Source organism: Panthera uncia (assembly GCF_023721935.1).
Source record: "Panthera uncia isolate 11264 chromosome B2 unlocalized genomic scaffold, Puncia_PCG_1.0 HiC_scaffold_24, whole genome shotgun sequence".
Lineage (NCBI taxonomy): Eukaryota > Metazoa > Chordata > Mammalia > Carnivora > Felidae > Panthera > Panthera uncia.
The window spans coordinates 53,344,570-53,359,547 of NW_026057580.1; the positions used below are offsets into that span (position 1 = coordinate 53,344,570).

At 34.3% G+C, this 14,978-nt stretch overlaps 1 protein-coding gene across 1 annotated transcript in view; it reads right to left on the reverse strand.

Annotated features, from left to right (window-relative positions):
- Positions 1-433: 433 nt before the first annotated feature.
- Positions 434-14,978, reverse strand: part of EPHA7 (EPH receptor A7) — a 170,298-nt gene continuing 155,753 nt past the window's right edge. Inside the window, exons 14-17 of the mRNA XM_049654009.1 lie at positions 14,481-14,630; positions 6,818-7,011; positions 5,402-5,557; positions 434-3,436 (exon numbers count right to left, since the gene is read on the reverse strand). Of these exons, the coding sequence (XP_049509966.1) occupies positions 3,322-3,436; positions 5,402-5,557; positions 6,818-7,011; positions 14,481-14,630 (615 nt within the window). The 3' untranslated portion in view covers positions 434-3,321. The remainder of the gene's footprint in view (positions 3,437-5,401; positions 5,558-6,817; positions 7,012-14,480; positions 14,631-14,978) is intronic.

Sequence of the window (14,978 nt, forward strand, 5' to 3'; positions counted from 1 at the left end):
AGCAGTTTGTCCTTATAAAAGGATGACCCCTGTAGTAATTCTTAGGCAAGGAGGGACAAATTCAACCAACAAAAAGCACATCTCGCCCCAAGTTCCCCATGATTTCTCCACATAGAGCAAAAAAATACACATCAGTAATTTATTTGAACATGCACATCAGTGAGCAGCACGGTTGTGGCTACTCAGGAAACAAAAGGGAGAATATCAGCATTACCTAAATTAAAAAAAAAAAAAAAAAGAGGTGAAATACACCATTTTAATTGTCTTAAAAACACGGATAAGAGGAGCAATTAAAATATAGTCCTAAATAGTAGTAGCTAATGTAGATTACATAAGTATACAATGTGATTCAACTAATAGTGCTCTGACAAGCATAAACCACCAGTCCCAGTAAACAAGGCCGATCAATTGCTGAGAAAATGTTAGATTCGGATGTAATAAAAGTTACTTTTATTTCAGTACTGAATGCAAAACACAAGTCGAGTGTGAAGACAGCGTTCTAAAAAAGGTGGCTCTATTAAAGCAAGGAGGCCATTTCCTTTTGCATTTTTATAAGTTTTGAATTCAATTTTTGACGTTTGCTTTCTCTACCTTTCCTCCCCTGAGCACTAATTTATCAAAAAAAAAAAAAAAAAAAAATTTCAAGGTGCAAGTTGTACATTCTTATCGTTATACCATTTCATCTCTTTCTGGAAGAGAGTATTACAATCAGCATTACAATGTTAATTCTTTTTCTCTGAATATTCGTTTCACATACATGTATTTCTAAATCATAATGTTGGTCCGGAAAAGAAACCTACAAACGAGAGAGTGATGTATTCATACACTTCCTATTGTGCTGTGTGTCTTTCCCATCCCTTCTCCCCTTTCCCTGTAAAGAGCTGTAAAAAATTTAAGGCAGATGAGGTATATTGCTGAAGAAAAAAGTTATTTTTGAAAAAAAACTCAAAAAAACTTTTATTCTGCCCTTCTACGCAAGAAAGACTACTCAACTATAAATCTAGTGCTAGAAAAAAGCAGGAAAGACACCGTTTGCATGTACCATACTATGTCTTCTATTTCTAGAATGGCTTTTTGTTAATTTAATTTTAATAGAAAAAATAAGCACCTTAAGCTATGAACAGGAAAAGAACTTCATTATTAGTGAGTTTAGAATCCAAACGGAATTAGGAACACTCACTCAAACTCTTTCACTCATTCTCTCAAAGGCCAATGCTACTGATTAGAATTGTAAAGTGCTGTACTCAGTATAAACACTTGTATACACTGCAGACACTGAAAAATAACCCTCAAGCACATTGTGTTATAGTTCCAAAAATATATTTACAGTCTATTACAAAGATTACAAATGGAAGTGTCTAGGTGACTGTATTATGCTAATTAAAATTATTTTACAGATTATTTTGTTCCTTAGGGACAAAAACATTTTAGTGAAATTAAAATGATTTTTCTCGTCAATTGAAAAATAAATTAAAATATCAAATAACACTGTACAGTGATTTAAAAGAAAAAAAAAAGGGTGGGGAGGGGTTTGGGAAGCAATCCATTTGAGTTTTTCTATAGCCATCTTTGGTCCTAAATGTGGGAAAACACATTATGTAGCACTGAAAATACCTGTTCTTTTGTGATGCTCTGCAAGTAAAATAGAAAAATATAGTGCATTTTCAATGTATTCAGAGCCCACTACAGAGAAATGTGTGTACAAAACAAGACAGTATAAATAAAATTTACAAGTTTTACAAAGGAACATTTACAGGTTTTTGTTTCTGTTATTTGTTTGTTTGTGGATGCCCACATTATCAAACAAGACCAATTATGACCGATCCCTGGGATCTTTCTCTATTAAAATCATTATAAACAGCCCAATTCTCTTTGGAAGTACAACAGTTCAATTCTGGGGTAGTTCATGATTTTCATAACTTTGAAAGCATTACTCACAATATGTATACATTCCTGAAATATCTATAAAGACACATTTAATTATTGCTTATGAAATTCTAACACAGTAATCAAATAATATGGTTTAATAAATAAAGCTTAAAAAAAAAGCCAGATCCTTCACCTCTTCCTTACACGGTAAAAAGAGTTCTTTCATTTAATAAGTTTCTTACATCAGCGTTCACAAATAAAAGACTTTTTTAAAAACTGCAGTGATGATATTCTGTGCAGCAAATCTGTTTTTAAAAGGTGAAAATGTGAACTGCCCCTTTTCTCATGCTTCCGAGTTCTAATATAAAACTTACTCCTTTCTTTTTGTGTTTGGACTGCATTAAACAGAATAGGATATAAAATATATGTCAACTATTTCTCCTAAATTTCCTAATGTCTCAACATTGAAAAAAATCTCGATGTGCTCAGATTAAATTTTAGATAACACTGGATAGTTCTTGCTCTCAGAGACTTGCCTTCACCCACACTCTTTAGATGAAGCGCCTCGTTTTTTTTTTATAGTCATAAACCTACAATTTGAATTTTTTAATTAAATTCTGTCTAGTAAAATCACTCTATAAACAATCTGTTAAAAGTGCCTTATAGTATTTATGGATCATTATTGCTTTTTTCATTGAAAAGATAGTGTGTTGTCTGATCTTTACAAAAAAATTTCTTTTTAAAAAATACCAGAGCTCTTGGCAACTTGCGTTTTCTTGACTACCTGCCAATTAGCAAACGATATCAAAACAGCACTAATTAAACAAAATAAAATGGCACAAAAAAGGATACCAATGTTCTGACGGAGATATATCTTCAATCATGCTATGGTTTTGTTTTGTTTTTGTTTTTAATTTTGGATTCTTTCAAAGGTACCCAGTGTAGTAATGTGTCATAGATTAACACTAAAAAGGTCCAAAGCTATAAACAACTTTCTAAAACAAAGTCCTTATGAAGAATAAACACAAATGATTTTAAAAAGGAATCGTCTGAAATCACATATTTAAGGAAAATATTTCATTGATTTTAACAATAAGATCATGAATTTATTTGACAAATATATTCTTTCTTAAATTCTTTATGTACATTTTAAAAAGTCTATAAGATAAAAAGGAGGTTAGAGAGCTCAAGGTGTTTGGATGTTTTCAGGTAGTACTTTGTTTATTGTCACTGCTGTTTTCCTGGCCACCAGGGGTGGATCCTAAATTCCCTTTTTATGTGTTCTGGTGGCACTTAGGAGTTCAAGTCTGTAGGTGCTTCTTAAATCTTCTCTTCACTGTAGGAAGGACCCAGGACATCAACTGTCTTCTAGCAGCATTTCTTATGCATATCCCGAAGGCCAGTACTGTTCTCTCGCAGTCCGTGATCTCCCTCGTAAGGGAGAAACGCTAATCACACTTGGATGCCAGTTCCATGTAAATGGAGCATTTGTGCTCTCATAGTCTGAATGCTGCTCATGATTTTCTTTTGATGGCCAACCAGTGTGATCCCTAAACTCATCACATCCCTGAAAAAGACAAATGCATTTTTTTATTAGTTAGCTTTCGAAGAGTGGATTTGGTACTAAACTGTCATCAGCTCTTTAATTAAAACATCTGTTTATCGTAGGCAAACAGATCTTATCTTAGTGGTCTTGGGTATTATGATCATATCCCCGCAGCGGGTCTGACTGGCAAACTTCATCGGCATGTTCCTTCCTAAGAACTTAACTTCTCCGGCTCTTGATTTGCCACAGGTTGTCTTTAAACTGATTTGAAACTTTGTACCAGAAATTATCACAGTCTTAAAATTATTATTAACTTAAGATTAGGAAATGTTATTTGAAATGCTGTATTCTTGAACCTGAGCGAAGTTCAGAATTTTTAATTGTTACAGTAGGATGGAGGATGAATGTAAACATTTTGGGGTCTAGTAAATCAAGAATTGTCAATGATCACAAAAGATTTATCCTGAGTTTAATTATCACGTGGCGATTCTGTGCATATTATTGATTGTATACTCAACTCCATTTCAGTTTAATCATTTGCCTACATTTTAGAAAAAAAATTATTTTCCAAAATGTGCAATATCTATGTTAAATAGTTTAAATTTGACATATACTGTCTGTGTATGTACTTTTACCTTTCCTAATAGCCAGAAGGACTGAGCTTAGTTAGGTATTTGCAAGCAGCTAAAATATAGCAACAGTACAATACTCCAGTATTTCATAGTAGGGGTCCAAGAAAACTTTGAGAAACATCATTTTTCAGGGAAGTAGATTTCTTTGGAGAGAGAAGGTGTAATTATGCCAGCTCTACCCACATGGTGACTAGGAGTAAACCCAACAAGACAGCACACACATGCTTAAATTCACGTGGGTGCCACCTCCCGGCACGCCAGAAAAGAGTAGCTGACTGCTGGCCTTCTCATCTGAAAAACGTGAAACCCTTTGCACAGCAGTTCACAAACTGGATCCACTAACAGATCCTTGATAATTGATTCCCATTTTCAAACACGTTGGCTGAGAGGAACCTCATTGCCCATAAGACTTACGCTGCAGCACATGAAGCTGAAGTTCAGAGATAGTAAGTGGATTTCCTAAGACCACATAATCAGTGTGGGAGCCAGAAAGGAAAATTTGTTCTTTTTACTTTCAGTTCATAGCAATTTTAAAATTGCTTTATTGTCATTCTTTGGGTTAAAAAAAATGGGGGCACCTGGGTGGCTCAGTTGGTTAAGCATCCAACTCTTGGTTTCAGCTCAGGTCATGATCTTACGGTTTCATGAGTTTGAGCTCCATGTCAGGCTCAGCGCTGGCAGTGTGGAGCCTGCTTGGAATTCTCTCTCTCTCCCTCTGCCCCCCTCCCACTTGTGCTGTCTCTTTCAAAAAAATAAATGAACTTAAAAAAATGAATCAATCACACACCTTCCAAAACATAGGTTAAATTTTTAGTTACAGTTAACTGAATTAAGCCTCCTTTGACCTCTTCAGAAAGTGATCATATTGGATGTCAAAGTGGATGTGGTATTGGGTATGAAGCTTTGAGTTTTTCATGTCATGCAAACATGGTGAAAGAAATCCTCTTTTGCAATGGAGGAAGTTTCCTCAGTGAACAGGCACTTAAATGATACATGGTTAAGGAAAGAGGCTCACTCTGTGGGGCTTAGAATACTGGCTATGGAGACAAATTAGCTACCTCTCACTACTTGAGTCAGTTTAGGGATAATATTTAAATTCTCTGAGCCTGCACCTTGCTGTGTATAAAGCTATTGACATAATAAAATTATTGCTGTGAGAGTTTAAAAATACACTGTAAGTTCAAAGGTCTATTTAGCATAATACCTGGCACATAGTGGACACTTACTAAAGAGATGATTTTCTCTCTGATTTTGGGGTTCACAACCTCTGTAATTTATGGACAATGACCTGATGTATAAAGCTTGGAATGTACTTAATAAATGATTAAATAGAATTTTGAGAGTTTCAACTTACTCAATAGTCATCCTGGCCACAGATTCAAGGGAGTTGTAGCCAGCTGCCGTGAAGTTATCTTTATATCTTTCCATCTTAATAGCCTGTAGCCATTCTCCAACTGAACAAAAGGTAGTAAAGTCAGGAGTGTTTTGATCCAAAAGAGGGCTTATTGGCCTAGATGAGAATGAAACAGAAAAGCAAATTTTTTCATGAACTACTAAAGGAAGAATGTCTTGGCTCATAAAAAAATAAGGGTAAAATAATAAAATTACATATTCTAATTGATGTTGTAGTAAAAAATAAACAGATATGTTAACGAAAATCTAATGTGTAGGGGCATGTGGGTGGCTCAGTCAGTCGAGTGTGTGACTCCTGGTTTCGGCTCAGGCCACAATCTCGTGGTTTGTGGGATCGAGCCCCATGTCAGGTTCTGCACTGACAGCGTGATGCCTGCTTGGGATTCTCTCTCTCTGCCCCTCCCCAGTTCGTTCCCTATCCCTCTCTTTCTCAAAATAAAGAAATCAACATTAAAAAAAATAAAAAAAATCTAATGTGTAAAGGTTGCCCAATAACTACAAAATCCAAAATTTACATTTTGGTTGGATTTGACGACCACCAGGTTGCATCTTCCATGTATTTCTAAAAGTACAGCTAACAGTATTTGTAATCAGTACACATTTCTTTATTCATTTGTTTCTCCAAAAGTAACTGGGAGTAAAGGAAGCACATCTGGTTGTGGACTAACTTGTTCAGACCACGTGGTGCTACTGAGAACATTATGTGTTCTCCGTACTAATGGCACCCTTGTAGTGCCTAGTGAGCTCATATACCTCCACAAGGGCTTAATGACCAGTACAGACAAGAGCATCAGCATGACTCAGAAGCTAAAGCTTATTAATTTCTAATACACCTTCAATGGAGTAAGCCAAGCACAAAGAATGCATGGAGTGCTTCGGACTCTTTTTAATGAGTACACCTCTTTAATCATGTATTGAATTACTTTCATAAACCTTAACTTCATAGAATCATTTTACTAAATAGCTTAAAGCAAAACAAGAAAATATATTATGCAAAAAAGTAAAGCACTAGTAATAAAATCCCACATAATACTAACGATGATTTGAAAATGTGGAACACCACCTGATCATAATTTCCAGTTTAGAAAGTCTTCTAAAATGATGGCCAACGATATCTACCATAACTTTTAAGAAAAACAAAAGGCAATAACAATAGGTCCCTTTAAACACTAGCTAATTAAGGTAAGCCAGATATCTGAAAAGAAAAAATAAAGACTTTGGTAAACACAATAAATTTAACATGGATAAATAGTTTAACGCAAATGTCAATTTGCCATTGGGTTAGGACTGAGGAGACAGAAGGTTTAAGTGAGTATTTGAATGTCTCCCAGAGTCCATTCCCTTAGGTATTTCTTACCTACTACAAGTTCCCAGGGGTGTTTTCAGACTATTTGGGTTTCGAATCATTTTATCTAGAATTCCAACTATCTGTTCAAATTTTGGCCTTTCAGCACGTTCCTTTTGCCAACAATCCAGCATCAACTGGTGAAGGCCAGCCGGGCAGTCCATGGGTGCTGGTAAACGATAACCTTCTTCTATTGCTTTTATAACCTAATAGCCAAAGGGACATTAAAAATATTACTAATTGAGGCTCAATGATAATAAAATGAATTGTTCAGTAGGCAAAGTGATTTATCCAGATAAGATTGAAGCACATCTTGAAGCATTGCAAAAGACATATTTTTCCCCAAACATCTATGAACCTTAAATATGTTATCAAGGGGTGCATGAAGAGCACGATATCATGACACTTCCTAGTTAATTCTGCAATAGGGAGTAATAATTAAAGTCACTCAGGGTGCAATAGATGGAAAACTACTAATGTCATCCCAGAGGTTTTGAAAGCGGAATATGTTATGAAACCATTTTACTTGTATATAGCTGTACATGTACATATTTGTCTATAAATCTATGAATTCTTCAAGTTGTAAGAGGAAGGTCTCAGTTACCCCAAATTTAACCTCCCAAAAGTGTCACTTTTTGCAGAGTTCAAATGACACTTTCAAACAAGATATCAAAATGCAGAATGTACTATGATAGAAAATATTACCAAGCACACTATCACTTTAAATATCATGGAGCCTATATACTTATGAAATATATAGTGTTATATAGTGGTGTGCTGGAGCGAATAGCATACAGTGGTTCATAAAGGTGACTGCATCACTTTCCAACTCCAAGTTTAGTGACCTCACACTGGAAGACTGAAATCAGCTTTGGGGAAGAGGATGGGAGAAGGGTTACACCAGGAAATCGGGGAAGGCTACAAGTTAGTGCTTTCCCAGAGTGCTGGTTGTTAAACTTTTATTAGCACATCACTGTATGTGATAGTGCTAATACGCTATCTAATAACAGCCTAAACACTATAACAAGCTTTGAATGTTCATGAAAAATAAGTCTCCATAAACATTGGTACATGGCAATCAAAAAGTCTAAAAGTTTATTATTCAGACTTATTGTTTGTTTGTTTATATGGAAAGCAAAATTTGACGCTAAAAGCCAGAAACTGTTACAAATCTCAGCAGCACAGGAAAATAATTACCAAGGCAAACAACACAAATAAGAGGGACTTGTAAAACATTAGAATAATATCAAGGGGAATTAACAAATCATTTTTGATACTGACTGATATAATAGCAGTACAAATGTAAGAAAAAAGTGACTCTGGAAAAAACAAAGAGGAAACCTTGGGTTTCTGAAGAAAATAAAGGCAAAAGTAGGCAGACAAAAGCTGGCTTTAAGAAATGTTGATTAACATGGGTGCCTGAGGGGCTCAGTCGGTTAGGCTTCCGACTCTTGGTTTCAGCTCAGGTCATGATCCAGAGGTTGGTGGGTTCGAACCCTGCACAGGGCTCCACGATGACACTGTAGAGCCTGCTTGAGATTCTCTGTTTACCTCTCTCTGCCCCTCCCATGCTCACACACTCTCTCTCTCTCTCTCAAAATAAGTAAATAAACTTAAAAAAAAAGAAATATTGATTAACAATATTTGTAGGGAAACATATCCCTAAGATGCTTGTTGACATTCCAGAATAACACATTAAAATGTAAAAGGTTGCAGATGGAATGAATAAAGTAGCTGGCATCAACAATTTCTACAGAAAATCCTTTGTATAGGAAAAAAAAAGTACACTTTAAGAAAAATCTCTATATGCAAATTGATCAAATTTAAAAGGTAAATAGATTAACCTAATAATAGCAATTTTTGAAAAATATTATAAGATACAATTCTTAGTTGAAATTCTCCCCTGAATACTATGTTATATATCCTATACATGAGTTTACTAGATGTCTTCAACTGAATTTTCTATAAGCATCTCATACTCTATTTATAATTGAATTTCTCACCTTCCCTAAAACCTTTTACTAATCAATTAATGGCCTTTCCAGTCATCACACCTAGAAAGCTGACGTGAGAACAGTTGTAGATTCCTTCTACGTACAGCAAATTAGTCACCACTTTCTGATGATGCTCCTTCTTAAATGCATACATGTTTAAATAAGAGAAGTACTTTAGTTTGAATAACAATGATGGAGAAAAAATCCTTATACTTAAGTGACCTTAATCAGTGTTGGTATTGAATGCCAATGAAGGACAAAGGACAGAATTTTAAAAGTGTCCTTGTTTATGATCCCATTGCTACAAAGGTTGTGTATCTTGTAAACAGTCCTCTAAAATACCCCAAACTTCAGAAAGCTTTACATCACACAAACAAACACAATGGTAACTCTGTAAAGATCACAAATATATAATTATAGGAGAAATTAAATTAAAAAAAACTATTAAATGCAAAGAATTTTCCATGGCTTTGTATAACATTCCAGCGACAGCCCTATACTTGGATTCAATGGGGCTCTATGTTACAAAACTTAAATGCAAGTAAAAATAATGTACTTTGGAAAGCTCCGTTAAGTTATTTAAATAGTGACTTAAATTGTGAATAAGTAAATAAACAACTTCTAAAATTTAGTGTATTCAAAATGACTAAATAATACAATTGAGAGGCATTTTTTTTAATTGGGAAAAGAGTGGCTTTACTCATATTTGAGGTTGCTTATATTTGAACAGAAGCAGTATCTTTCTGATTGGCAGGACAAGTTCCCATGCTCATAACATTAGTGCAATCCTTATTATTTTCCATCACCTTCTAACAATATCCCTGCTTGTAATTTGTCTTCAGATGTCTAGAAAGTAACAATGCACATAGAGTGATCTTTCCTTTGTTCTTTCCCTCTAAATACTCTTTTAAGATGCAAATCTAGGGGCACCTGGCTGGCTCAGCCAGGGAGCATGCAACTCTTGATCTTGGGGTTGTAAGTTCGAGCCCCAGATTGGAGGTAGAGGTTACTTAAAAACAAAATTAAAACATAAAATAAAGTATAAATCTAAATCTGATCACAATCCTCCTGACATTAATATTCCTCAGCAGCTCTCCAAGCCTTCATAAAAACATTTAGAATTCTTCATCTTTGAGCACAATATGTATTTAAGTCTTTGTGCCAATGAACATAATACCATTAAATGACTCTTACAGGAATGAGTTAATGAACCTCTGCAGTTGTCCTTTTGCATTATAGGAATTTCATACTCTATTATTATGGCAGGAAAACATTTATTTCAGCATAAAATTAAACATCTGGCTTTCAAAGATAGATACAGTGGTGGATACATTTTTAAAGGAATAGCAGCTAAGGATAGAATTTAAAATAAGAGATGTTCTCGATTGGGAATGGACTTTGGGAACCTAACGTTCCCATTAACAATCATGCACCTACCTATGGGAGCACTAGTGATAATTGCTGGGAACCTTCTACAGAGCATAGTCTGGCATAATCCAAGCATACATACCCTTTGAGGGTAAACCTGCTGATGAGGGGTGATTCAGGCACACACTGAATCTAGAAATTCTGCAGTTTTTATTTGGTTAGCTGCATTTTACTTCCAATTGGGAAACCAAGAAGTACTTTCTGCAAATAGTTATTCATTTTTGGAAACAACAAGGCACATGGGTAAAATGGTTAAACTTACACTTCTTAGAGCATTATGTTATTATTCACAGAATTCATTTAGAAGATCTTTTTGTGAAATTTCTAGAAACCCGTTGGACAGGGATTTACCTGTCCAGATCTAGCCTTAATATGCTACTAAAAGAAAAATGAAAAACATTAAGCAATTTCTAATTCTAGATAGGTCCTGGATTCATAGGAAGTGATGGGTAAATGACATTTATAAAAGACCACTGGGATATAATAGGAAGCATGGCTTTAGTATATGCTGTAAAGAAATACTTGGAAATAAAAACAAAAGTTGCTTGCTGCGAAGTGTTTCAGTATTATTAGGGTATGACCATTGTAATTAGAGGAAAAAGAACACAGAATGACCCCATGATAATGGGCTGGTAATAACTCAAAATGGGATCTAACATGAAGGACTTCTGCTCTTTGCTCATGCTCATCTCCATTCCATTAACCTCACAATAATGTATGACCCACAGTTCATGCAATTAAATATTTTGGACCCCAAGTATGGGATTATGGCAAAGTTTTACCAAAACAATCACAATTTTGTTTCTATTGTAACATAAAAAATACAAAGTCATAAATTAGTGGTGACTTTCAAAAGGGAAAGTTGAAGGCTCACAATTTAACTGAGAGCAAATTTAGTTAAAGTGTATTATTATTTTTTTTGAAGCTCTTAAATGTCTTTTAATGACCCACTTTAAGAATTTATCTTTATGTCCAATATCTTTATGGAACCTTATTTTTTTTTACCATCTTTATGACTACCTACTAGTTAAACTAACAGTGCATTAGCTTAGCTTAAAGTGAAAAGAAATGACTTTGTTGAGTACTATAAACAGAAAAAATGTAATCTACCTAAAGAACGTCAAAATTTGAGGGTAACTATTTGAACTAATTGAGACATACATTTCATTAAAACACAGCTGCTGTGAATGCCAAAGAAGAATATTTTCAATTTCTGTAATATTTATTATGTTTGACTGAATGTACATATATAAAGAACTTTCTTTGAAAAGCCATTATGGAAAGGGCTAAACATCTGCAGATTTTTAAGAATGAAAATTAGAAATTTCTTTGGGACATTCACTCTCAATTGTAATAGCAAATAACTAAATTCTGCTTCCACTGCAGTGAAAATTCAAGAAAGCTGTAAGTATGTCAAAATACAGTTAAGAATCCATTCAAGTGTTAAGTGATACCCTGTTTGGATATGGGTATCATCATACACATACATACTATCTTTTCCCAAGTTTTTCTTGCTCATTGCCCTGTCTAGCATGCAGATAAAGCCTTCTGGAAACTATCTACCTCACTGACTTCTATAATACCCTTGTCTGTTCAGAGTGATCACAGACACTTCCCTTTATTCAGCATTCAGCCTGGAATTTGGGGGATTTGTTTACAAATGTAACCATCAATTTACATCTTGTTCTCGTGATGTCTTATGAAAAGTCTTCTAAAATCCAAGGCATTTGAAATTCGAAGGCTCTCTAAAATCCCTGACAAATTACTAGGAACTAAGTTTGAACAATGTAAAGTTAATTAATTCACTTAATAAATGAATCTAAACTAATTAAAAAATTAATATCTAGGAAGATCTGTTGAAAGCAAACTTCCCACTATCTATTCACACATTTACAGGATTTTCATATGTGTCAGGGGATTGTCAGAACTCCTCAGTCTTTCCATGAACTCCTACCAGAGATTTCAGGTAAAAAAGCTTTTATCTAGGGAATTTTTTGCCAGAATAAAATTCATTATTTTGAATTATTCATTTTTTTCAACATTTGCATTTTGAAATGTATACATATAATTGCTCAAATAGCACTTTAACAACATTAAGTATAAAATAACGAATACTATCCTAAAAGAGGAATAGTAATATAAATTTCACTATAAAACTGAGATGTATAGGTAATCCCTTACTATTATACAAACTGATGTATGATTTATAATTCAGACCTTCAAAATTACAAAAAAGAAGAAACCTGGTGTTAAATGTTCTAGGTTGGAAGTAAATGTCACTGTAGACATAATAATTTAATTTGATCAGTACAAATATTTATTATTTCTTGTTATGCTAATTATATATTTTCACATTTCATTTTCAGGAAAGACAAACAATATTTAAGGAATTCTAAAAATTAACATTGAAGATTTTCTTTTCTTCTTCACCCTTTCTATTACTTGTTTTCAGAAGTTAAGTGAACTTTGAATTTAAGTCATCTTATATTCCTGTCATTCCCTTTATGTTTGAATCTAGTACAGAAGGAAGGTGTCAAAAGAAATGAAACTCCACTGAGTGTCTGGGGAATGTAAATATTTCTCTTTCTCTGCCCCAAGGATTTGTTTGCCCACATTTTGACAGTCCATGAAATCTTTGACACTGAGTCCTGTCAAATATTAACAACTTTGCCTCTGCCAAACAGACTCATCATTTAGACTTTTATCTTTGGAAAACCAAAACCAAAACCAAAAAAACAAAAAAGTTTCATGTCATCCCTCAGTTCAAAACACCAAAAGATTTAAATGACTTAAAAACGTCACCTCGTCAGGCTGTGAAGTTTGCAGTTCATTCAGAAATTTGTGGGAAGATTTACTGAAAACAACCTCACCAACAAACAATCTGATTTCAGGTGTCAAAAGATAACTATCTACAAGTTTTAAGACCATAGGAGTTTGATATGGTAAATTCTAAAATCTAAATCCAAAATGCTGATTTTATGTAACAATGTTCATGACCTATTTTTGAAAAATAACTCGATTTTAATTGTAGTCACCTTCTATTGGTATCCATGTTTATAGTACTTCGAGAACTGACTATTCCAGTTTGCTGGTCACATCCGTCTTTTAATGGCGATATAGACTTTCCTCAAGCACCACTTATTTCTTTACTCTTCATGAACATGCATTTGTACCATTTTTAAACTCCTTCATAAAAGCCTTTCATCAATTTGCCCCAACTTAACCTGCATATCAAATCACTACCAGTGTGCACAGCTCTGTTCCAGGACCGGGAATCTATTTGGTTGGTCTCCACACACTTGGCTAAGTTTTAGCTTCTGGACCGTCCAATATGCCTCTTTGGAAAATTCTCTCACTAGCTATGGCCAAAGTCTTCTCCAGATTGCTAGCTCAAATCCAGGGTACCTTCCTAGATTTTAGACTTGCTCTACTTTCATCTAGATTTCACTCACATTTTCAGTAGGTTGGACCATATGAATCTGCCAGTATTTAAAAGTTTCTGACATGCAAAAATGCCTGTTTCATCAAATTCAACCTAATAGAAGCCAATATTCACTTGCATTTATGCTGTGTTGTTTTGTAAGTGGTCTCTTGGTGTGACATGTATACCCCCAAGAACTGCTATCTCCTTTTTTTCTCAATGCATCACAGCATGTTTTATGCCTTAGTATGCAACAGGATACATATTTAACAAGTACGAAGTTTTTAGGAATTTCCAAAAGCACTCCCATTGTGATTAGATTCTAAAATATCACCATGGAACACCTACCAGCGTTGAGCATAAGATTTAGTTTGTCTCATGAAATTAAAATTTAATCAAATCAACCAACAGTAGACATGTTAAACAGATTTCCTGAGAACATTAAAAGAAAAAGAAAGATAAGCTTCAAAGACAAAATAAAACACAGGCTTCCTTCCTCCCCTCTGCAAATGACTCCTTTACTCAGGTGACTTTCCCACTACAGTTCTACAAGTACAGCATCATTATCATTATTCAGGAAAAAGATAGTGGACATATCCTTTGTATCTACTGAGAGGATATTTTCAAAAAAAGGAAAGACGATCTTCAAAGTGAAGTTAATTGAACCACTAATTTATGGTAATTTTTGTGGGAATAATTGTGAAAACTCAGCAGTCATATTTTTATAATTCTATAAAACTTTCTTCTTATGAGCCATTCATTACCAACATGTTCCAATAACAATGGATATTAATGTATAAAATCCTTTTTGTTTAAATAGTGTAACACCTACATCTTGATTTGACATGTCCCAATAAGGTCTCTCTCCATAAGACATAACTTCCCACATAACTATTCCATAGCTCCATACATCACTGGCTGATGTGAATTTCCGGTACTGGATGGCCTCAGGTGCTGTCCACCTTACTGGAATTTTTCCACCCTGTTATAAAAAGAAATTGAAATTTTAAATATGCATAATAACTTATAAATCATTTATAGCAGAGCTATAAAGCTACAGTTAAACATTTGTATATTTGGTTAGCAATTCAGCAGTATCACATCTATCCATCTTGAATCTCTCTAAGTGTATTTAAAGTTACTAATCTGTTTTTAAAATGTCATTACAAGTTTTCATTTTTAAGGCGACTCAATTTAATGGGCCCTTAGGTGGTCTTAGGCCATGAGTCTAGTCAAAAGACAATGACAAATTAGGCAACATAACTATTAAAATGGAATGAAATATGGGTACTTCAACTAAATCCTCATGTATTTTCCTTTTTGCTAATTT